General features: G+C 41.9%; 1 protein-coding gene across 1 annotated transcript in view; it reads left to right on the forward strand.

Annotated features, from left to right (window-relative positions):
• The first annotated feature begins 10,388 nt into the window (after window positions 1-10,388).
• LOC117339082 (glycine N-acyltransferase-like) overlaps window positions 10,389-26,308 on the forward strand; it is a 32,228-nt gene continuing 16,308 nt past the window's right edge. Inside the window, exons 1-2 of the mRNA XM_033900461.1 lie at window positions 10,389-10,658; window positions 25,531-25,644. Coding sequence (XP_033756352.1) covers window positions 10,578-10,658; window positions 25,531-25,644 — 195 coding nt within the window. The 5' untranslated portion in view covers window positions 10,389-10,577. The remainder of the gene's footprint in view (window positions 10,659-25,530; window positions 25,645-26,308) is intronic.

The following is a 26,308-nucleotide window of genomic DNA, read 5'->3' on the forward strand; positions in this document are numbered from 1 at the left end:
TCTCCGGCCTTTATAAGTTAACTTCTCCGGCCTATAAGTTAACTTCTCCGGCCTTTATAAGTTAACTTCTCCGGCCTTTATAAGTTAACTTCTCCGGCCTTTATACGTTAACTTCTCCGGCCTATAAGTTAACTTCTCCGGCCTATAAGTTAACTTCTCCGGCCTTTATAAGTTAACTTCTCCGGCCTATAAGTTAACTTCTCCGGCCTATAAGTTAACTTCTCCGGCCTTTATAAGTTAACTTCTCCGGCCTTTATAAGTTAACTTCTCCGGCCTTTATAAGTTAACTTCTCCGGCCTTTATAAGTTAACTTCTCCGGCCTATAAGTTAACTTCTCCGGCCTATAAGTTAACTTCTCCGGCCTTTATAAGTTAACTTCTCCGGCCTTTATAAGTTAACTTCTCCGGCCTTTATACGTTAACTTCTCCGGCCTATAAGTTAACTTCTCCGGCCTATAAGTTAACTTCTCCGGCCTTTATAAGTTAACTTCTCCGGCCTATAAGTTAACTTCTCCGGCCTTTATAAGTTAACTTCTCCGACCTTTATAAGTTAACTTCTCCGACCTTTATAAGTTAACTTCTCCGGCCTTTATAAGTTAACTTCTCCGGCCTATAAGTTAACTTCTCCGGCCTTATAAGTTAACTTCTCCGGCCTTTATAAGTTAACTTCTCCGGCCTTTATAAGTTAACTTCTCCGGCCTTTATAAGTTAACTTCTCCGGCCTTTATAAGTTAACTTCTCCGGCCTTTATAAGTTAACTTCTCCGGCCTTTATAAGTTAACTTCTCCGGCCTTTATAAGTTAACTTCTCCGGCCTATAAGTTAACTTCTCCGGCCTTTATACGTTAACTTCTCCGGCCTATAAGTTAACTTCTCCGGCCTTTATAAGTTAACTTCTCCGGCCTTTATAAGTTAACTTCTCCGGCCTATAAGTTAACTTCTCCGGCCTTATAAGTTAACTTCTCCGGCCTTTATAAGTTAACTTCTCCGGCCTTATAAGTTAACTTCTCCGGCCTTATAAGTTAACTTCTCCGGCCTTATAAGTTAACTTCTCCGGCCTTTATAAGTTAACTTCTCCGGCCTTATAAGTTAACTTCTCCGGCCTTATAAGTTAACTTCTCCGGCCTTATAAGTTAACTTCTCCGGCCTTATAAGTTAACTTCTCCGGCCTTTATAAGTTAACTTCTCCGGCCTTTATAAGTTAACTTCTCCGGCCTTATAAGTTAACTTCTCCGGCCTTATAAGTTAACTTCTCCGGCCTTATAAGTTAACTTCTCCGGCCTTATAAGTTAACTTCTCCGGCCTATAAATTAACTTCTCCGGCCTATAAGTTAACTTCTCCGGCCTATAAGTTAACTTCTCCGGCCTTTATAAGTTAACTTCTCCGGCCTTTATAAGTTAACTTCTCCGGCCTTTATAAGTTAACTTCTCCGGCCTTTATAAGTTAACTTCTCCGGCCTTTATAAGTTAACTTCTCCGGCCTATAAGTTAACTTCTCCGGCCTTTATAAGTTAACTTCTCCGGCCTTATAAGTTAACTTCTCCGGCCTTATAAGTTAACTTCTCCGGCCTTTATAAGTTAACTTCTCCGGCCTTATAAGTTAACTTCTCCGGCCTTATAAGTTAACTTCTCCGGCCTTTATAAGTTAACTTCTCCGGCCTTTATAAGTTAACTTCTCCGGCCTTATAAGTTAACTTCTCCGGCCTTTATAAGTTAACTTCTCCGGCCTGATAAGTTAACTTCTCCGGCCTTTATAAGTTAACTTCTCCGGCCTTTATAAGTTAACTTCTCCGGCCTTTATAAGTTAACTTCTCCGGCCTTTATAAGTTAACTTCTCCGGCCTATAAGTTAACTTCTCCGGCCTTTATAAGTTAACTTCTCCGGCCTTTATAAGTTAACTTCTCCGGCCTTATAAGTTAACTTCTCCGGCCTTTATAAGTTAACTTCTCCGGCCTTTATAAGTTAACTTCTCCGGCCTTTATAAGTTAACTTCTCCGGCCTATAAGTTAACTTCTCCGGCCTTTATAAGTTAACTTCTCCGACCTTTATAAGTTACTTCTCCGACCTTTATAAGTTAACTTCTCCGGCCTTTATACGTTAACTTCTCCGGCCTTTATAAGTTAACTTCTCCGGCCTTATAAGTTAACTTCTCCGGCCTTTATAAGTTAACTTCTCCGGCCTTATAAGTTAACTTCTCCGGCCTTATAAGTTAACTTCTCCGGCCTTATAAGTTAACTTCTCCGGCCTATAAGTTAACTTCTCCGGCCTATAAGTTAACTTCTCCGGCCTTTATAAGTTAACTTCTCCGGCCTATAAGTTAACTTCTCCGGCCTATAAGTTAACTTCTCCGGCCTTTATAAGTTAACTTCTCCGGCCTATAAGTTAACTTCTCCGGCCTATAAGTTAACTTCTCCGGCCTATAAGTTAACTTCTCCGGCCTATAAGTTAACTTCTCCGGCCTATAAGTTAACTTCTCGGCCTTATAAGTTAACTTCTCCGGCCTTTATAAGTTAACTTCTCCGGCCTTTATAAGTTAACTTCTCCGGCCTTTATAAGTTAACTTCTCCGGCCTTTATAAGTTAACTTCTCCGGCCTATAAGTTAACTTCTCCGGCCTTGTATAAGTTAACTTCTCCGGCCTTATAAGTTAACTTCTCCGGCCTATAAGTTAACTTCTCCGACCTTTATAAGTTAACTTCTCCGGCCTTTATAAGTTAACTTCTCCGGCCTTTATAAGTTAACTTCTCCGGCCTATAAGTTAACTTCTCCGACCTTTATAAGTTAACTTCTCCGGCCTTTATAAGTTAACTTCTCCGGCCTATAAGTTAACTTCTCCGGCCTTTATAAGTTAACTTCTCCGGCCTATAAGTTAACTTCTCCGGCCTATAAGTTAACTTCTCCGGCCTTTATAAGTTAACTTCTCCGGCCTTATAAGTTAACTTCTCCGGCCTTTATAAGTTAACTTCTCCGGCCTTATAAGTTAACTTCTCCGGCCTTATAAGTTAACTTCTCCGGCCTTATAAGTTAACTTCTCCGGCCTTTATAAGTTAACTTCTCCGGCCTTATAAGTTAACTTCTCCGGCCTTATAAGTTAACTTCTCCGGCCTTTATAAGTTAACTTCTCCGGCCTTATAAGTTAACTTCTCCGGCCTTTATAAGTTAACTTCTCCGGCCTATAAGTTAACTTCTCCGGCCTATAAGTTAACTTCTCCGGCCTTTATAAGTTAACTTCTCCGGCCTTTATAAGTTAACTTCTCCGGCCTTTATAAGTTAACTTCTCCGGCCTATAAGTTAACTTCTCCGGCCTATAAGTTAACTTCTCCGGCCTTTATAAGTTAACTTCTCCGGCCTTTATAAGTTAACTTCTCCGGCCTATAAGTTAACTTCTCCGGCCTTATAAGTTAACTTCTCCGGCCTTTATAAGTTAACTTCTCCGGCCTATAAGTTAACTTCTCCGGCCTTTATAAGTTAACTTCTCCGGCCTATAAGTTAACTTCTCCGGCCTTTATAAGTTAACTTCTCCGGCCTGAAAGTTAACTTCTCCGGCCTTTATAAGTTAACTTCTCCGGCCTTTATAAGTTAACTTCTCCGGCCTTTATAAGTTAACTTCTCCGGCCTATAAGTTAACTTCTCCGGCCTTATAAGTTAACTTCTCCGGCCTTTATAAGTTAACTTCTCCGGCCTTATAAGTTAACTTCTCCGGCCTTATAAGTTAACTTCTCCGGCCTTATAAGTTAACTTCTCCGACCTTTATAAGTTAACTTCTCCGGCCTTTATAAGTTAACTTCTCCGGCCTTTATAAGTTAACTTCTCCGACCTTTATAAGTTAACTTCTCCGGCCTATAAGTTAACTTCTCCGGCCTTTATAAGTTAACTTCTCCGGCCTATAAGTTAACTTCTCCGGCCTTTATAAGTTAACTTCTCCGGCCTTTATAAGTTAACTTCTCCGGCCTTTATAAGTTAACTTCTCCGGCCTTTATAAGTTAACTTCTCCGGCCTATAAGTTAACTTCTCCGGCCTTTATAAGTTAACTTCTCCGGCCTTTATAAGTTAACTTCTCCGGCCTTTATAAGTTAACTTCTCCGGCCTATAAGTTAACTTCTCCGGCCTTTATAAGTTAACTTCTCCGGCCTTATAAGTTAACTTCTCCGGCCTTATAAGTTAACTTCTCCGGCCTTTATAAGTTAACTTCTCCGGCCTTTATAAGTTAACTTCTCCGGCCTTATAAGTTAACTTCTCCGGCCTTATAAGTTAACTTCTCCGGCCTTTATAAGTTAACTTCTCCGGCCTTTATAAGTTAACTTCTCCGGCCTTTATACGTTAACTTCTCCGGCCTTATAAGTTAACTTCTCCGGCCTATAAGTTAACTTCTCCGGCCTTTATAAGTTAACTTCTCCGGCCTTTATAAGTTAACTTCTCCGGCCTTATAAGTTAACTTCTCCGGCCTTATACGTTAACTTCTCCGGCCTATAAGTTAACTTCTCCGGCCTATAAGTTAACTTCTCCGGCCTTTATAAGTTAACTTCTCCGGCCTATAAGTTAACTTCTCCGGCCTTTATAAGTTAACTTCTCCGGCCTTATAAGTTAACTTCTCCGGCCTTATAAGTTAACTTCTCCGGCCTTATAAGTTAACTTCTCCGGCCTTATAAGTTAACTTCTCCGGCCTATAAGTTTAACTTCTCCGGCCTTTATAAGTTAACTTCTCCGGCCTTTATAAGTTAACTTCTCCGGCCTTTATAAGTTAACTTCTCCGGCCTTATAAGTTAACTTCTCCGGCCTTATAAGTTAACTTCTCCGGCCTATAAGTTAACTTCTCCGGCCTTTATAAGTTAACTTCTCCGGCCTTTATAAGTTAACTTCTCCGGCCTGAAAGTTAACTTCTCCGGCCTATAAGTTAACTTCTCCGGCCTTTATAAGTTAACTTCTCCGGCCTTTATAAGTTAACTTCTCCGACCTTTATAAGTTAACTTCTCCGGCCTTTATAAGTTAACTTCTCCGGCCTTTATAAGTTAACTTCTCCGGCCTTTATAAGTTAACTTCTCCGGCCTATAAGTTAACTTCTCCGGCCTTTATAAGTTAACTTCTCCGGCCTTTATAAGTTAACTTCTCCGGCCTTTATAAGTTAACTTCTCCGGCCTTTTAAGTTAACTTCTCCGGCCTTATAAGTTAACTTCTCCGGCCTTATATAGTTAACTTCTCCGGCCTTTATAAGTTAACTTCTCCGCCTTACTCTCCGGCCTTTATAAGTTAACTTCTCCGGCCTTTTATAAGTTAACTTCTCCGGCCTTATAAGTTAACTTCTCCGGCCTTTATAAGTTAACTTCTCCGGCCTTATAAGTTAACTTCTCCGGCCTTATAAGTTAACTTCTCCGGCCTTTATAAGTTAACTTCTCCGGCCTTTATAAGTTAACTTCTCCGGCCTTATAAGTTAACTTCTCCGGCCTATAAGTTAACTTCTCCGGCCTTATAAGTTAACTTCTCCGGCCTTATAAGTTAACTTCTCCGGCCTTTATAAGTTAACTTCTCCGGCCTTTATAAGTTAACTTCTCCGGCCTGATAAGTTAACTTCTCCGGCCTTTATAAGTTAACTTCTCCGGCCTATAAGTTAACTTCTCCGACCTTTATAAGTTAACTTCTCCGGCCTTTATAAGTTAACTTCTCCGGCCTTTATAAGTTAACTTCTCCGGCCTTGATAAGTTAACTTCTCCGGCCTTTATAAGTTAACTTCTCCGGCCTGATAAGTTAACTTCTCCGGCCTTTATAAGTTAACTTCTCCGGCCTTTATAAGTTAACTTCTCCGGCCTTTATAAGTTAACTTCTCCGGCCTATAAGTTAACTTCTCCGGCCTTATAAGTTAACTTCTCCGGCCTTATAAGTTAACTTCTCGGCCTTTATAAGTTAACTTCTCCGGCCTTATAAGTTAACTTCTCCGGCCTTTATAAGTTAACTTCTCCGGCCTATAAGTTAACTTCTCCGGCCTTTATAAGTTAACTTCTCCGGCCTTATAAGTTAACTTCTCCGGCCTTATAAGTTAACTTCTCCGGCCTTTATAAGTTAACTTCTCCGGCCTTTATAAGTTAACTTCTCCGGCCTTATAAGTTAACTTCTCCGGCCTTATAAGTTAACTTCTCCGGCCTTATAAGTTAACTTCTCCGGCCTTATAAGTTAACTTCTCCGGCCTTATAAGTTAACTTCTCCGGCCTTTATAAGTTAACTTCTCCGGCCTTATAAGTTAACTTCTCCGGCCTTATAAGTTAACTTCTCCGGCCTTATAAGTTAACTTCTCCGGCCTTATAAGTTAACTTCTCCGGCCTATAAGTTAACTTCTCCGGCCTTATAAGTTAACTTCTCCGGCCTTTATAAGTTAACTAGATTTCGGCCTTCATATTGAGGATAAGAATTCCTGAAAGTTACTTTCTCGGCTTTGATAATAATCTTATCGCTTCAAGAATACCTGGCTTTATGAAGAACATGGAACTATAAGTTAATTCTCGCTTTAATGATCCCGAAATTAACTGCTCGGACTAAATATTGATGTAATCTGGATATTAAGGAATCTGGACTTTTGAACATACTTTGGCTGGAAGTTATTCTGGATTAGTGAATGCTGGGTTGAATGCTGCTCGGTTTATAGAGAATCTTCATCGGTATCAAGTAATTGCTGGTAATAACTTTATTGTAATTATACCTTTCGGAAATTATTGCTGGCTTTTAAGTTAATTCGGCCTTTGATATAATTAATTTCCTTTTTAAATCTACTTAAATACTTTCCCTTTAATTCTTTCCGGTATAAACTTTCCCTAAGTTACTTCTTCCTTTAACCCTTTTAATTCTTTCCTTTCCGGGTTTCGGGGTTAAAAATTTTGGTTAACTTCTCAGGCCTTTATTATTTATCTCCTCCGTCCTTTGTAAGTTAACTCCTCCGTCCTTTATAAGTTAATTTCTCGGGCCTTTATCGACTAAACCTTGCTCAAAACACCCAGCCATATCTTGTGAGAAATAGGCACGGTTTACAAAGTCTATATACCTTAAACTTTTCGGCTCAGAAATTAACTTGACCTTACTTCTAGATTTTCGCCTTCTTTGAGAGAGAAAAAATCAAAACGTTTACTTTTCTATTGAAATCAATTTAAATTCAGCTTCCAAATAACCGTGGCTTTACTGACAGAAAAATGAAAATAAGTAATATACTCTTTAATGTCACCAAATTACGTGTTGTCCTTTAAAATACGAATTAAATATCTGCCGATATTCCTGCAGAAATCCTTGAATGTGGTCGGGTGGTACCACACTAAGAAACCCTCGTGTGTTTTAATCCGGGTCAGCTAGCGTGATTGATATACGTTGGTATAACTTGTTTCACAATTTTTTAGAATACATAAATAAACATTTATATCACTGTATGTGAAAATGCTTGTCGTTAGCTATGCAGAGGAACGTCGTCTCTCATCCGTCCGGCCCCAATCCTTCACATCTCATTAAACAAGATTACCATGGAACGCTGGGATTATTGAGATGGAATGTTGGGAATATCGAGAAGGGATGCTTGGGATATTTATGTGGAATGCTGGGAATATCGAGAAGGAATGCTGGGAATATTTGGATGGAATGCTGGGAATATTTGGATGGAATGTTGGGAATATCGAGAAGGAATGCTGGGAATATTGGGATGGAATTCTGAGAATATTAGGATGTAATGCTGGGAATATTGAGATGGAATACTGGGAACATTTGGATGGAATGCTGGGAATATTTGGGTGGAATGCTGGGAATATTTGGATGGAATTCTGAGAATATTAGGGTAGAATGCTGGGAATATTGAGATGAAATGCTGGGAATATTTGGGTGGAATGCAGGGAATATTGAGATGGAATGCTGGGATTATTGAGATGGAATGCTTGGGATATTTGGGTGGAATGCAGGGAATATTGGGATGGAATTCTGAGAATATTAGGATGTAATGCTGGGAATATTGAGATGGAATACTTGGGATATTTGGATGGAATGCTGGGAATATTGAGATGGAATGCTTGGAATATTGGGATGGAATGCTGGGATTATTGAGATGGAATGCTTGGAATATTTGGGTGGAATGCTGGGATTATTTTGGTGGAATGCTGAGAATATTTGGTGGAATGTTGGGATTATTGGGATGGAATGCTGGGAATATATGGTAGGGCTATCACCTTTGAAGGCTTTTAACGACCTCTTCTCAATAACTATCGAGTTCTTTCACATGATTGACCTTGACCTACTATTAAGGTCACACGTGTGCAATGTATGGAAATTCTAAACTTCTTCCCCAAGTTCAAGTTCAAGTTCAAGTTCTTTATTACTTTGAGCGAATTCGAATTAGCTCATCAGTTTAGAGTACAGACATATTATTATACATAATTCACAAAATCATATATACATGTTCAACCGTGGAACGGCTGATAAACAACAATGATTGGAAAGTGTATTTTTATATTCGTTACATCATGGTTTCATGTATTAATAATTATGTAGTTACATATTAAAAAGTATATGTACACATGAACACATTTAATTGAGGTAATAATTCTCACCTTTTCTGATTAGCGAGCTCCCCGGTAACATGCGGGATGGAGGACTGCCAAGTTTGTTCAAATTAGTCGTCTGGAGTGATACAGGTCAATTGGACCCTGTGTTTTCCGGTTGTGTGATACAGGTCAATTGGACCCTTTGTTTTCCGGATGTGTGATACAGGTCAATTGGACCCTGTGTTTTCCGGATGTGTGATACAGGTCAATTGGGCCCTTTGTTTTCCGGTTATGTGATACAGGCCAACTGGACCCTTTGTATTCCGGTTATGTGATACAGGTCAACTTGACCCTGTGTTTTCCGGATGTGTGGTACAGGTCAACTTGACCCTTTGTTTCCCGGTTGTGTGATACAGGCCAACTTGACCCTGTGTTTTCCGGTTGTGTGGTACAGGCCAACTTGACCCTGTGTATTCCGGTTATGTGATACAGACCAACTTGACCCTTTGTTTTCCGGTTGTGTGGTACAGGTCAATTGGACCCTGTGTTTTCCGGTTGTGTGGTACAGGCCAACTGGACCCTTTGTATTCCGGTTATGTGATACAGACCAACTTGACTCTGTGTTTTCCGGATGTGTGGTACAGGTCAACTTGACCCTGTGTTTTCCGGTTGTGTGGTACAGGTCAACTTGACCCTTTGTTTCCCGGTTGTGTGGTACAGGCCAACTTGACCCCGTGTTTTCCGGTTGTGTGGTACAGGTCAACTTGACCCTGTGTTTTCCGGTTGTGTGATACAGGTCAATTGGACCCTTTGTTTTCCGGTTGTGTGGTACAGGTCAACTTGACCCTGTGTTTTCCGGTTGTGTGGTACAGGTCAACCTGACCCTGTGTTTTCCGGTTGTGTGATACAGGTCGATTGGACCCTTTGTTTTCCGGTTGTGTGGTACAGGTCAACTTGACCCTGTGTTTTCCGGATGTGTGATACAGGTCAACCTGACCCTGTGTTTTCCGGTTGTGTGATACAGGTCGATTGGACCCTTTGTTTTCCGGTTGTGTGGTACAGGTCAACTTGACCCTGTGTTTTCCGGTTGTGTGGTACAGGTCAACCTGACCCTGTGTTTTCCGGTTGTGTGATACAGGTCGATTGGACCCTTTGTTTTCCGGTTGTGTGGTACAGGTCAACTTGACCCTGTGTTTTCCGGTTGTGTGGTACAGGTCAACCTGACCCTTTGTTTTCCGGTTGTGTGATACAGGTCAAACTTGACCCTGTGTTTCCGGTTGTGTGGTACAGGTCAACTTGACCCTGTGTTTTCCCGGTTGTGTGATACAGGTCAATTGGACCCTTTGTTTTCCGGTTGTGTGGTACAGGCCAACTGGACCCTTTGTTTTCCGGTTGTGTGATACAGGCCATTTGGACCCTGTGTTTTCCGGTTGAGTGGTACAGGTCAATTGGGCCCTTTGTTTTCCGGTTGTGTGTTACAGGCCAATTGGACCCTGTGTTTTCCGGTTGAGTGGTACAGGCCAACTGGACCCTGTGTTTTCCGGTTGTTCTCATGGAAGAGACATGTTTATTCTTACAGTTATGTAAATATTCTATAATGATCTTCTGGTATGAAAATCTGTCTCTAGACTGTACAAATATTTAATTGTACAGATTGGGAAATATTAGATTTGTACAGTCTACAGACATATTTTCGTACCATCATTTCATATATATATATTCATCATAGTACAACTACGACAGGAAATTCAAATCTTGATCTTCGGATAAACAACAACAAAGTGAAAATGATATCTATTGCGTGTCAGTGTGTTAGTTTAACCATTAAACCGTCCGCCAGTGTCACGAAGGCGTAGCGGTTCCGATCTGGCTGGGCTCCCATACTGATATGTACAGCTAAATATATCCTGTAAGTCGTCTCACCTGGCTAATTCTCTACCTGTGTGTGTGACTACCCCTAGCCAGGTGACAGCGTGTTTGGGGGATGGTACATGTAAAGATGTCGAATACCGCCGTAACACAAGGACATCCTTTAACATCGTGGTGAACTTGACCACCACCAACTCCCCAATACCAAGGATGATCTACAAAGTGTTAAATTCCGAGGAAACAGCTGAACTACAGATCGAACTTAACCGAGGTCTACCCGGAACAGCTAAGGTATGTGTACATGCGTGTGTGTTCAATACTATGTGTGAACATTTTTTTGAAGAAGAAAAAACATCGATAAAAATCTATATAAATGTACAGTGCTTTAAAGCTTGTAAATGTGAAAAAAGCATTGTTAGATTTTGTTTTCAATTAATCAAACATAAGAAATATTTCTATCAATATTAGAATGATGTAAAGGAATTATTATCGTGTTTTAAATAGCGTTGTATTACAGTATAAAAGAATGTGGACTAAGAAACTGACGAATGAAATTAAGATAATCTTAGCTATGTAAATGTTAGGAGTTACTTTTCTGTTGTGACTAACAAGACTTAGATTATAATATGGTAGAGTCCGTTATTTGTTATCACGCTGAATTAGATAAACTAGTGAAATACCTATCTAAAGATTAATCTAGCTGCTCAATGATTCAGCGGGTTTTCTTTTTTATTAAGGGGACAGTTATTAAGATTCCCATTGTGCATAGGACATTGTAAAATCCTGCGACCTACATGTACACTCATTCACTTTTAATGCAAGGACGGTCATTGTTTTACATATCCTGACATCAAACATATATACTTTATATATATATAGAGAGAGATGTATATGCTAAGTGTGTTTGTCTATAACGGTTCCTTGGTGAATTGTCCCTTTGTCCAGTGTTTTACATATCCTGACATATGTACTAAGTGTGAGTATGTCGATCCTTGGTGAGTTGTCCCTTTGTCCAGTGTTTTACATATCCTGACATATGTACTAAGTGTGAGTATGTCGATCCTTGGTGAGTTGTCCCTTTGTCCAGTGTTTTACATATCCTGACATATGTACTAAGTGTGAGTATGTCGATCTTGTTTAATTGTCCATTTGTCCAGTGTTTTACATATCCTGACATATGTACTAAGTGTTAGTATGTCGATCTTTGGTGAATTGTCCATTTGTCCAGTGTTTTACATATCCTGACATATGTACTAAGTGTGAGTATGTCGGTCCTTGGTGAATTGTCCCTTTGTCCAGTGTTTTACATATACTGACATTATATGTATTAAGTGTGAGTATGTCGATCTTTGGTGAATTGTCCATTTGTCCAGTGTTTTACATATCCTGACATATGTACTAAGTGTTAGTATGTCGATCTTTGGTGAATTGTCCATTTGTCCAGTGTTTTACATATCCTGACATATGTACTAAGTGTGAGTATGTCGGTCCTTGGTGAATTGTCCCTTTGTCCAGTGTTTTACATATACTGACATTATATGTATTAAGTGTGAGTATGTCGATCCTTGGTGAATTATTGAACATCGTTCAGTGTTTTGTCTGTAACAGTTAGAAGAAATGTGTTTAACATATACAACATCACAGATCTAAAGATAAAAATCACCGACAAGGTATACACTGCTTGTCAAAAACTCCATAACAATGACACAAATCGTGTAGAGATACATAGTATATGTAAATAACAATAACAGAAGTTAATGACAACCTCATCAAACATGCCTCTCATTAGACAGAGACAATATAGAGTCACAGGACGGTGGATGTTCTCCCGGATACGTTTGGTTTGATTTGGTTTATTTTGTTTAACGTCCTATTAACAGCTAAGGTCATTTAAGGACGGCTTCCGTGCGTGCGATATGCATGCGTGTGGCGAGTGCGTATGTGTGTTTTGGGAGGCTGCGGTATGTTCTTGTGATAGGCCGGAACTTTTGCCGATTTATAGTGCTACCTCACTAGAGCATACTGCCGAAGACACCCAGCAGGACACCCCACCCGGTCACATTATACTGACAACGGGCGAACCAGTCTTCCTACTCCCAATATGCTGAGCGCTAAGCAAGAGGAGCAACTATACCATTTTTAAAGACTCTGGTATGTCTCGGCTAGGGGACAGAACCAAAAGCCTTCCTCACCGGGGCGAACGCTCAACTAAATGCTAAAAGTGAGGCATTGTCAAGGGAGACATTAGGAAGAAGAAAGTTGTTCAGAAAGGAGAGAAAAGATAAGATCCCAAATTTAGTCGCCTCTTACGATCATGCAATGGGGGCAACAGGTACTATTCTTACGCCCTACCTGGAGGGCAGCAGGTATAATTCTTACGCCCTACCTGGAGGGCAGCAGGTACAATTCTTACGCCCTACCTGGAGGGCAGCAGGTACAATTCTTACGCCCTACATGGAGTGCAATCTCCTGGATACAATTAATTCTGTGTTCACTTTGAATTTTGCATGTTAAAGAGAAGCTCAATGTTTTGTGTCAAAATACATTTGTATGTAACTTTTGATATTGTTATAAACTAAACAAAGATCTATTCTTGTTCTCAATATCTCATAATTACGCTTTTGTCAGCGATGCATCGTCTTTAAAGGGACATTCCTTGTTTTGAATAAAGCTTAATTTAGGTCGTCAAAATTAAACTTACTGGGAAAATATGTATTTTTCCAGGTAGTAAAAGTTATAATCTTTACATTAATAAGGCAGTTTTACTCGCAAGATAAACCAAAGTTTTTCGAATATTAAATCCTGAAAATTCTTAATTCGACCCGAAGTATCACTAATGACCGCAAAGGCATACGGTATTTATATACGATACGCCTTTTCCTGTACATTTCGGCCCTTAATTTCATTACATGTTGGCACCAACAGTCATATTAACATCGTTCGGACATAGATTTCATCAATAGAAAAAGTGCATGTTCCTGATGAGCGAATGAAGGAATGCCCCTTTAAATACAAAGAGATATGTTATCTTTCTCCAACCGCAGGGTTTCAGTATAACATAATCAGATGTTTTTATTTATATAAGAAACGAAAACTTGTGCGCCAACCGTTGTATAATATTTCTATGATCATTTCAAGGTTCTAACCCCTTAAATGACCCGTGGCTTATGCATTACTTGTTGTGACAACATGCATTAAACAGGTAAAAGACATGCAAATCTGTGGATAGTGTCTTCTGGCGGGAGGTAGTCGTCACGATGAGACTGTCGTCATTGCGTTCATAGCCCTGTAAAGAGATTTACAGCTCGTACATATCTAATAATAAGACACATGTTGAAATGTGTACTTATACTGATATATAATGGCCTGTTAATTGGTAGTCTCTCTGTGTACACACGGTACATGTGTATGTTAGTAACATATTGGTTCCATTTGAACAATGTAACGCCACTGTGGGATCCGAAGATTTAAACATCTTAAGTGACACAAAGTATTATAACATTTCGAGAATCCGGCCTAACTACATGTATGCTAACTTCTGTCACCATTTTTCCACGAATCGCACCTGTGATAAGGACCAAAAGGTACAGGTATGTCTGTTTACATAGGCCGTGCCCTATCCTGCGTCATAACCTGTTTTATAGAGGTCATGTACCCGGAAGTCCTTATCTCTCGGTGGTCCATTCTTTATCTTCCAGGGCCTAACAGAATAATGTATCTAGTGGTTAGCCCTATATCATTCGATTTCCAGAGTTGTCGCCCCTAACACTCACAAGCGAGCCTTCATTAATTACAAAAAATGATGTAAGGATAAAAAAAACTGTGTGTAGATATTATCAGACTCTAGTTAGTGTAGGGGACGGTGTCAACTCTGGATAGAGACTTACTGAGATATCAGACTCACTAGTGAGTGTAGGGCACGGTGTCAACTCTGGATAGAGACTTACTGAGATATCAGACTCACTAGTGAGTGTAGGACACGGTGTAAACTCTGGATAGAGACTTACTGAGATATCAGACTCACTAGTGAGTGTAGGGGACGGTGTCAACTCTGGATAGAGACTTACTGAGATATCAGACTCACTAGTGAGTGTAGGGGACGGTGTCAACTCTGGATAGAGACTTACTGAGATATCAGACTCACTAGTGAGTGTAGGGGACGGTGTCAACTCTGGATAGAGACTTACTGAGATATCAGACTCACTAGTGAGTGTAGGGGACGGTGTCAACACTTTATAGAGACTTACTGAGATATCAGACTCACTAGTGAGTGTAGGACACGGTGTAAACTCTGGATAGAGACTTACTGAGATATCAGACTCACTAGTGAGTGTAGGACACGGTGTAAACTCTGGATAGAGACTTACTGAGATATCAGACTCACTAGTGAGTGTAGGGGACGGTGTCAACTCTGGATAGAGACTTACCGAGATATCAGACTCTAGTGAGTGTAGGGGACGGTGTCAACTCTGGATAGAGACTTACTGAGATATCAGACTCACTAGTGAGTGTAGGGGACGGTGTCAACTCTGGATAGAGACTTACCGAGATATCAGACTCTAGTGAGTGTAGGGGACGGTGTCAACTCTGGATAGAGACTTACTGAGATATCAGACTCACTAGTGAGTGTAGGACACGGTGTAAACTCTGGATAGAGACTTACTGAGATATCAGACTCTAGTGAGTGTAGGGGACGGTGTCAACTCTGGATAGAGACTTACTGAGATATCAGGCTCACTAGTGAGTGTAGGGGACGGTGTAAACTCTGGATAGAGACTTACTGAGATATCAGGGTCACTAGTGAGTGTAGGGGACGGTGTCAACTCTGGATAGAGACTTACTGAGATATCAGACTCTAGTGAGTGTAGGGGACGGTGTCAACTCTGGATAGAGACTTACTGAGATATCAGACTCTAGTGAGTGTAGGGGACGGTGTCAACTCTGGATAGAGACTTACTGAGATATCAGGCTCACTAGTGAGTGTAGGGGACGGTGTAAACTCTGGATAGAGACTTACTGAGATATCAGGGTCACTAGTGAGTGTAGGGGACGGTGTCAACTCTGGATAGAGACTTACTGAGATATCAGACTCTAGTGAGTGTAGGGGACGGTGTCAACTCTGGATAGAGACTTACTGAGATATCAGACTCTAGTGAGTGTAGGGGACGGTGTCAACTCTGGATAGAGACTTACTGAGATATCAGACTCTAGTGAGTGTAGGGGACGGTGTCAACTCTTGATAGAGATGAACCAATATATTGGACTTAATACTGATGTTTAAAGATACAAGACTATTCGTTTATTTAAAGTCGCACATTACGACCAATAAGCATTACCTAGGTAGAGCAATAATTACGGTAAAAAAAAAAAAAATGGATAAGGATGGACTTTTGTCGGACCACAAGAGTTCGACGTTACGTCATTATTGACCCCGTGTCTGTAGTGGGTATATACGCCTAGGTATAGGATAGACTCCAGGCCACTTGGTCTTAGAGTTTCATACAGACATAGATTATAATAATGGTCTTATCTTTCCGTCCCACCACAAGAGTTCGCAAGTTAAACTGAGCGGACTTTCAGCTAGGGGAAGTTGAGATAGAAAACAGGTACCTAACGTTTCGACGGAGACAGCAGGTTTATTTTAGTCGCTTCGTGTCCCATTGTAGGAAACAACAAAACACAGGAACTACACCTTGGTTTTTTTTTTACATACAATTAAGCTATCGAATAGAAATAATTCTAAATATAATTATTTAACTCAACTTTAACGTACACCTGTCCATGACTTGCTTTACCTTGTCGAGTGTATATATCTCTCCCAACCCTAAGGGTTTGGTCCTCGCCCCACTTCATACAGGTTTGTAGTCCATTTGTTCTTTGTTAATTAAAAGCATGCTGCATTAATTAACACGGACATGCTTCCTACACTAAGATTATCGTCAAGATGACGGACTACATTCCATTTCTTTTTGTCGAAGTTTTGTCTTTTTCTTTTTGTTTGGGGAGCGGTTGCTACAGAGCAATGCTTTGGCGAGTATCAGATAAATTACCTCCTATATGTTTTATGTCCCTGCCATTTTATGGTTGTCTGTCCCTCCGCCAAGTCGAGTCCCATCCCGAATCATTGTCGAACTTTGAGAACCCCTCAACCGATTTTGTTCATATTTATACTTTAGGATCATAACTTCGAGTTGTCCATCTGAACATATTCTTGTGGTCACCGGAGAAGGATATAGAGTCAATGGTTACAGTGTTATGTCACATTTCATCACTTCTGTACGTTAAACAATGTACCCCAATCCGAATCAATGTCTAAGCTTGAGAACCCCTCAATATCTAATTAATGTTTACACAACAGTAACAGAAAATTAAGTTCTATACGGCGAAGACGTTCATAAAACATCATCGCGTTCTACACCTAATGTCATCTGTCGTTTTAATGCGATCGGCTAGCTGGGCGTGGTCCTATCATACTAGATTATAATGGTTTGTACAACAGCCCAGCAGCCGTATCTAGTGGAAGACTCGTGTAGGACTTGTGTAGACTTGTGTAGGACTTGTGTAGGACTTGTGTAGGACTTGTGTAGGACGTTTGTAGGACTTGTGTAGGACTTGTGTAGGACTTGTGTAGGACTCGTGTAGGACTTGTGTAGGACTTGTGTAGACTTGTGTAGGACTTGTGTAGGACTTGTGTAGGACTTGTGTAGACTTGTGTAGACTTGTGTAGGACTTGTGTAGGACTTGTGTAGACTAGTGTAGGACTTGTGTTGACTCGTGTAGACTTGTGTAGGACTTGTGTAGGACTCGTGTAGACTTGTGTAGGACTTGTGTAGGACTCGTGTAGGACTTGTGTAGGACTTGTGTAGGACTCGTGTAGACTTGTGTAGGACTTGTGTAGGACTCGTGTAGGACTCGTGTAGGACTTGTGTAGGACTCGTGTAGGACTTGTGTAGGACATGTGTAGGACTTGTGTAGGACTCGTGTAGGACTTGTGTAGGACTTGTGTAGGACATGTGTAGGACTCGTGTAGGACTCGTGTAGACTTGTGTAGAACTCGTGTAGACTTGTGTAGGACTCGTGTAGGACTTGTGTAGGACGTTTGTAGGGATTGTGTAGGACTTGTGTAGGACTTGTGTAGGACTTGTGCAGGACTTGTGTAGGACTCGTGTAGGACTCGTGTAGGACTTGTGTAGACTAGTGTAGGACTTGTGTTGACTCGTGTAGGACTCGTGTAGGACTTGTGTAGGACTTTGTAGGACTTGTGTAGACTTGTGTAGGACTTGTGAAGGACTTGTGTAGGACTTGTGTAGGACTCGTGTAGGACTTGTGTAAGACTCGTGTAGGACTTGTGTAGGACTCGTGTAGACTTGTGTAGGACTCGTGTAGGACTTGTGTAGGACTCGTGTAGACTTGTGTAGGACTCGTGTAGGACTTGTGTAGGACTTGTGCAACTCATAGGTTTGCAGCGACTTCTGCGACGAGCCAGTGTAATTTCTCAACCCCAAGAAGTAGCATTTAGAAATTATATTTTTAACAATAATGCTAGATATGCAGATTATGACAGTAACGACTTAACGACTTCTTAAAGCACACATTCGTGTACACAATATAAATCATTGAAATTACAAAACAAAAAATAAAACAAAAACAGAAACATTTAGCTTCCCGATATTAGAATCCGATCAAAGGCACTTCCGTATTTCACGATTGTCTGCTAACGACTCTGGTAGAGGGTTTCTAAGTGTCAATGTTCTTAGGTTTCAATATCCGACGATGAAGGTTATTGACATGCTAAACAGTGAGTGATAGGAGTATATGGTACACATTGATGATCATTTTGGGTTCCATCACCCATTTCTGTACGTTTATTGTACCGAACAACTGAGGGGCCGCGGTGGCCGAGTGGTTAAGGTGTCCCGACACTTTAACACTAGCCCTCCACCTCTGGGTTGCGAGTTCGAAACCTACGTGGGGCAGTTGCCAGGTACTGACCGTAGGCCGGTGGTTTTTCTCCGGGTACTCCGGCTTTCCTCCACCTCCAAACCTGGCAAATCTAGAGTAAAGCATAGTAACTTGATAGAAAAAAAAGAAATATAAGAAAATGGAGTTAAATCTGAAGAGAGAATATCAACGCCATGAAGGAGATATGATGGAGTATTTAAGAAAGCAAAATCCAAAACATTTTTACAAATAAGCGAAAAGCAAAAATGTCAGACAAAATTTCTAGATAAATTTTTCAATCATTTTAAAGACTTAAGCGGTCATGAAAGTACAGATAACGATATGTCTACATTTGATATGAATGGAACAGAATGTATATTTGATGAATTGGATGCGATTATTACTGAAGATGAAGTTAATCTTGCTATCAGTAAATTAAAAAGAAATAAGAGCTACGGAGAAGACAAAATACTTTTTCGTATACTGTAAAGATATTCTTTTACCGTATTTAACCAAGCTGTTTAACTCCATTTTCGAATCTGGTTGTTTTCCGGAAGTTTGGTCCACAGGGTGTATAACACCAATATATAAGAAAGGGAATATTGACGACACAAATAGCTATAGAGGCATCACTTTGGTGAGTTACATGGGCAAACTGTTTACCTCTATACTAAATACAAGATTAGTTAATTAGGATGTAGACAATAGTGTGATAACAGACGCCCAATTTGGCTTTACATCCGGTTACTCAACAACTAATGCAATTTTTGTGCTCCAGTCTTTGATAAATAGATATTTAGGCAAAAAGGGCTGGAGACTTCATTGTTGTTTTGTAGAATATAAAAAGGCGTTTGATTTTATTGATAGAACTAATCTATGGTGTAAACTAATTAAACAAGGAGTGCGTGGTAAAAACTATCCAGGCGCTGTATAGCTGTGTTAAATCCTGTGTTAAACATGGTGGGTCTTACTCTGAATAATTCACTAACAGGGAACTTCCAAGGGGAAATTTTATCACCAATTTTGTATTCTATGTATGTTGATGATTGTGAAATGTATTTTTAAAAAGAAGGCTGTCCATCGTTAGAAATAAATATGATAAATATATTTCTTTTAATGTATGCAGACGACATGGTCTTATTTGCAGAATCACCAAATAAATTACAAAAAATGTTAGATGAATTGAAGAAATATAATACCGAGTATAAACTAACATTAAAAACGGAAAAGACAAAAATAATGTTTTTTTTTTTTTAGAAATGTCGGTGGTATTAGAAACAATGAGGTATGGTATTATGATGATATAAAACTAGAAATTTTAAATCAATTTAATTATATTGGTATGCTATTCAACTTCAATGGTAAATTTAATGTAACCCAAAAACATGTGGCGGATCAAGGGGAAAAGGCGAAAGAAATAGACTATTTAGGTATGATTTCTTGGTGTCATGTTAAATGTTACTATCGTAACTTTTAATTAAGACTATCGCCATTGAAAAATCTTTTCTTGTAAAATTTTGACGACACTTTGAATGAAATTGTCCAATTTTTGCCGGTCGGAGGAGTTCCAGACCTTTTTCTATATATTAGTCTATAATCGGTCGTGGACTTATAAACGTGCTAAGCACCTATGCTTCAACCATGTCCTTCTCTTCGTGGCCTATATCGTGCCTTTGATCAAATTTGGAATTTGTTATGAATGTAATAGTATGTAATAATATGTAATGGTACTTGTGCAGCAGCATTTATGACTGTAGGATTAAGCTATAGTGATTTGATCAAAATGTTGGAAAGGAATGTATGTGTTCTTTGATGGTCCAACAAAAACGTAAAAAATAAAAAAAACTTATAACCATTTAACTTAACCTGACATTTTCATCAGAAACCATCAGATTTAAGTAAAGCAATCTTACTTAATAACATTTTCCTTAAATATTGAGTTTTAAGTAAAGGCACGCTCATGAAACTATACAATATATAAGGTTTATACAACAGACGCCGTGGTTTGAACCTACCACCGGTTATTACCTCGAAATTCTTTTATTATTTTTTAACAATTTCTATAGGTCCTGTAAAAGGATATTTAACCGTGACTAGTAATTTCTAATGCTATCATGATTTAGCCAGGCACATCGATTCTAAAATAAATGTACAACAAGGGTCGGAGGACGTCATCGAATTAGTGGCGCATGCGATGAAGTAGCTATAGAATGGAATTCATACTCTTATCTGTATTTTTTATCAATTTGTTCAATTTGTTTTCGGCGAGAAGTCACTTAAAGTGTTTTGATCATCGAGTTATGTAGTAAGATGGTAGTTTAAGGTATGTTGGTGGACTGGAACGCTTTCTGTAATAAACGTGGTTTTCGTTTGGAACTTTATTTGATGATACAGATAAACCACTTTGTACAATAGATGGATGGCACGAATATAAACTCGAAATGGGGAAATCCAATTATCATTTTAATATGTGTTGATGAGATCGTGAAGTGACCTAGTGACCTAGTTGGACGGTTTCTTAAACTAAATGTCGGTACAGACAAATTCATTTCTGGATAAATTTTCTACAACAGAAATTTGATATGTGATTACTAGAAAATCTAAATCATGTTGCCCCTTCCTTTCCCTGTCCTCGCCACTGGGGGTAGGGCTGCGTTAAAACGCTCTGTTCTTGGAAACCTATCAGGGTAGACCTCGCTCGACATTTATCCAACACAACTTCAACAACCCGTCCCCTCTCCGTCCTCCCCTTACCCAGACAGCACCCGTCCCCTCTCCGTCCTCCCATTACCCTGACACCACCCGTCCTCTCCCCCGACCTCCCATTACCCAGACAGCACCCGTCCCCTCCCCGACCTCCAATTATCCTGACAACACCCGTCCCCTCTCCGTCCTCCCATTATCCTGACAGCACCGTCCCCTCCCCGACCTCCCATTATCCTGACAGCACCCGTCCCCTCCCCGACCTTCCATTACCCAGACAGCACCCGTCCCCTCTCCCGACCTCCCTTACCCAGACAACACCCGTCCCCTCCCCGACCTCCCATTACTCAGACAGCACCCGTCCCCTCCCCGACCTCCCATTACTCAGACAGCACCCGTCCCCTCTCCGTCCTCCCATTACTCAGACAGCACCCGTCCCCTCCCCGACCTCCCATTATCCTGACAGCACCCGTCCCCTCCCCGACCTCCCATTACCCAGACAGCACCCTTCCCCTCCCCGACCTCCTATTACCCATACAGCACCCGTCCCCTCCCCCGACCTCCCATTACCCAGACAGCACCCGTCCCCTCCCCGACCTCCCATTACCCAGACAGCACCCGTCCCCTCCCCGACCTCCCATTACCCAGACAGCACCCGTCCCCTCTCCGACCTCCCATTACCCAGACAGCACCCGTCCCCTCCCCGACCTCCCCTTACCCAGACAGCACCCGTCCCCTCCCCGACCTCCCATTATCCAGACAGCACCCGTCCCCTCCCCGACCTCCCCTTACCCAGACAGCACCCGTCCCCTCCCCGACCTCCCATTACCCTGACACCACCCGTCCCCTCTCCCGTCCTCCCATTATCCTGACACCACCCGTCCCCTCTCCCGTCCTCCCATTATCCTGACAGCACCCGTCCCCTCCCCGACCTCCTATTACCCATACAGCACCCGTCCCCTCCCCGACCTCCCATTACCCAGACAGCACCCGTCCCCTCCCCGACCTCCCATTACCCAGACAGCACCCGTCCCCTCCCCGACCTCCCATTACCCAGACAGCACCCGTCCCCTCCCCGACCTCCCATTACCCAGACAGCACCCGTCCCCTCCCCGACCTCCCCTTACCCAGACAGCACCCGTCCCCTCTCCGTCCTCCCATTGCCCAGACACCACCCGTCCCCTCTCCGTCCTCCCATTACCCAAACAGCACTCGTCCCCTCTCCCGACCCCCCATTACCCAGACAGCACCCGTCCCCTCCCCGACCTCCCCTTACCCAAACAGCACCCGTCCCCTCTCCGTCCTCCCATTGCCCAGACAGCACCCGTCCCCTCTCCGTCCTCCCATTGCCCAGACACCACCCGTCCCCTCTCCGTCCTCCCATTACCCAAACAGCACTCGTCCCCTCCCCGACCTCCCATTATCCAGACAGCACCCGTCCCCTCCCCGACCTCCCCTTACCCAGACAGCACCCGTCCCCTCCCCGACCTCCCATTACCCTGACACCACCCGTCCCCTCTCCCGTCCTCCCATTATCCTGACACCACCCGTCCCCTCTCCCGTCCTCCCATTATCCTGACAGCACCCGTCCCCTCCCCGACCTCCCATTACCCAGACAGCACCCGTCCCCTCCCCGACCTCCCATTACCCAGACAGCACCCGTCCCCTCCCCGACCTCCCCTTACCCAGACACCACCCGTCCCCTCTCCGTCCTCCCATTGCCCAGACACCACCCGTCCCCTCTCCGTCCTCCCATTACCAAGACACCACCCGTCCCCTCCCCGACCTCCCATTACCCCAGACATCACATGTCCCCTCCCCGACCTCCCATTACCCAGACAGCACCCGTCCCCTCCCCGACCTCCCATTATCCTGACAGCATCCGTCCACTCCCCCGACCTTCCATTACCCAGACAGCACCCGTCCCCTCCCCGACCTCCCATTACCCAGACAGCACCCGTCCCCTCCCCGACCTCCCATTACCCCAGACATCACATGTCCCCTCCCCGACCTCCCATTACCCAGAAACCACCCGTCCCCTCCCCTGACCTCCCATTACCCAGACATCACATGTCCCCTCCCCGACCTCCCATTACCCCAGACATCACATGTCCCCTCCCCGTCCTTTCATTATCCTGACACCACCCGTCCCCTCTCCCGTCCTCCCATTATCCTGACACCACCCGTCCCCTCTCCCGACCTCCCATTACCCCAGACACCACCCGTCCCCTCCCCGACCTCCCCTTACCCAGACATCACATGTCCTCATCCGATACATTTCTTTGCTGCCCTCTTCTTCCCCACCATGAGAATGTTTGGGGACACTTGTGTTCAAATATCTATACATTTCGTAATCACTTACCTGCCAATCTGTATAGATATTGGATCAATCATTCTAACATTTACCTGTAAGATAAGTGAACATTTACCTGTAAGATAAGTGATCGGTAGGGATATACTACCCATACTTTATACAGTACACATGTACGTTTTGTTAGATGAAATAATCTATTATGTCTCGTGAGCCATAATTGGCTTGATGTCAATGCATTTCTTTTAATTATCTTATAAGGTATATGTACTAAAATATCGACACGTGCCATTTTGATAAAACCACAACCCGATTTACCCAGTACAACTGTTCACAAAGTGTTTGGGTGCCGTTGGCATCGGTTCAAAATGTAACTGATAATCACATTACGATCGGAACCCACGTTTTCTTGTGCCATATTATTCTCTTTATTTCCTCCAAAATGAAGATTTTATAAACAGAATAAATACATAAGTGTATATACAAATACATTTGAAAATTTCCAGTTATTTTTTGTGATCTTGTACATATTTTTGTTCATGACTTTTTTTCGTTTTTGCTTTATGATTGCTGCATATAAATTATCTACATATGTATATAATATCAATTCAGTTTAAAGATACCTAATATAAAATGGTATCTGAAATAATTAATCACTTTTTACGCCACACAGTATATTATCAGTCTGTAAAAATATCATTTAACGGATGTAGTTCCATGTTCTAAATACTTTTACACTTGTTTTTACAAGAATGCATCTGAATAGTATAGGTCCAAGTAAATCATTTATGTATAAAATAGACGTACCTGGTGTGTGACGGGTGTACTGGTGTGTGACGGGTGTACTGTGTTATAGACCTACCTGGTATGTGACGGGTGTACTGTGTTATAGACCTACCTGGTATGTGACGGGTGTACTGTGTTATAGACCTACCTGGTGTGTGACGGGTGTACTGGTGTGTGACGGGTGTACTGTGTTATAGACCTACCTGGTATGTGACGGGTGTACTGTGTTATAGACCTACCTGGTGTGTGACGGGTGTACTGGTATGTGACGGGTGTACTGTGTTATACCATACAGTAGACGTACCTGGTGTGTGACGGGTGTACTGTGTTATAGACCTACCTGGTGTGTGACGGGTGTACTGGTGTGTGACGGGTGTACTGTGTTATACCATACAGTAGACCTACCTGGTGTGTGACGGGTGTACCGTGTTATAGACCTACCTGGTATGTGACGGGTGTACTGTGTTATAGACCTACCTGGTATGTGACGGGTGTACTGTGTTATAGACCTACCTGGTGTGTGACGGGTGTACTGGTATGTGACGGGTGTACTGTGTTATACCATACAGTAGACGTACCTGGTGTGTGACGGGTGTACTGTGTTATAGACCTACCTGGTGTGTGACAGGTGTACTGGTGTGTGACGGGTGTACTGGTGTGTGACGGGTGTACTGTGTTATACCATACAGTAGACCTACCTGGTGTGTGACGGGTGTACCGTGTTATAGACCTACCTGGTGTGTGACGGGTGTACTGGTGTGTGACGGGTGTACTGTGTTATAGACCTACCTGGTGTGTGACGGGTGTACTGGTGTGTGACGGGTGTACTGTGTTATAGGCCTACCTGGTGTGTGACGGGTGTGCTGTGTTATACCATACAGTAGACCAACCTGGTGTGTGACGGGTGTACTGGTGTGTGACGGGTGTACTAGTGTGTGACGGGTGTACTGGTGTGTGACGGGTGTACTTTGTTTTGATAAGGAAGATGACACAAACCAACCTACCCTATATACATAATTATATACAGTATACCCCCGACCTATCGTCACCCGAATCTACCGACACCCTCGCATACCGCCATCTTAACCTCTGAACCGGATTTCCCTACGATATAATTCCCTCGTCAAGTTTGCCACCACCGCCGTCCGCCACGTTCGTTACAATACAAACGTCACAAATCGTTGTGTATTTTCCTCGACGATATCGCCATTTTGTTTAGTTTTTTGTTTGTTTTATATAGACTGATGTTTTTATCACACATGTAGTTCATACATTGATGCATACATACTGTATTTAATAATAGGCAGATGCTATATACAGGGATCTTATCGTGTTAAAATGCACGGCGTTTTTTTTTGTTTTTTGTTTTTGTCTTTTTTTTTACCCTGTTTTATTTTAACATGTACATTTTTTTGATTGCAGATATTTTACGTAATACGTAATCTGCTAAATGGCTATCTTCCCGGGATTGAGCTTCTGGTCGACGATTGGCCGAAATGGGCATGTGTTCTTCTCCGGCCGACTTCAGAAAACAAGGTAAACCATTCGTCTATACAGATATCTTAATACTTCATGATACGTAATGATATTTTCCTGCACATGTTCTTTTTAAGAATCCTCTTCGCTGGTCTCATAAGTGTTATTGTTATAATTATAAATTTTACTTCCGGTTGTTGTTCGTATTATAAAGTTCACTTCCGGTTGTTGTACGTATTGTTTCCCTGCAGTTTTACTTTATTTCCTGTCCATTCCAATAGTCATCTAGTTTGTTTTTGAAGCTGTTTAGTGTGTTTTAAGTTGTAATGTGATAAGGTAGACTATTCCATACTGCTGTTGTTCTTATGGAGAAAGGATTTTTCCGTAGTGATGTCCTTGCGTATGTTGGGAATATTTTTAACGAGATTGTCCTTGTGTTAGGTATGTCCTTGTGTTAGGTATGTCCCTGTGTTAGGTATGTCCTTGTGTTAGGTATGTCCTTGTGTTAGGTATGTCCCTGTGTTAGGTATGTCCTTGTGTTAGGTATGTCCCTGTGTTAGGTATGTCCCTGTGTTAGGTATGTCCTTGTGTTAGGTATGTCCTTGTGTTAGGTATGTCCCTGTGTTAGGTATGTCCTTGTGTTAGGTATGTCCCTGTGTTAGGTATGTCCCTGTGTTAGGTATGTCCCTGTGTTAGGTATGTCCTTGTGTTAGGTATGTCCTTG

The sequence above is a fragment of the Pecten maximus genome, chromosome 12, assembly GCF_902652985.1.
Source record: "Pecten maximus chromosome 12, xPecMax1.1, whole genome shotgun sequence".
In the NCBI taxonomy this organism is placed as follows: domain Eukaryota; kingdom Metazoa; phylum Mollusca; class Bivalvia; order Pectinida; family Pectinidae; genus Pecten; species Pecten maximus.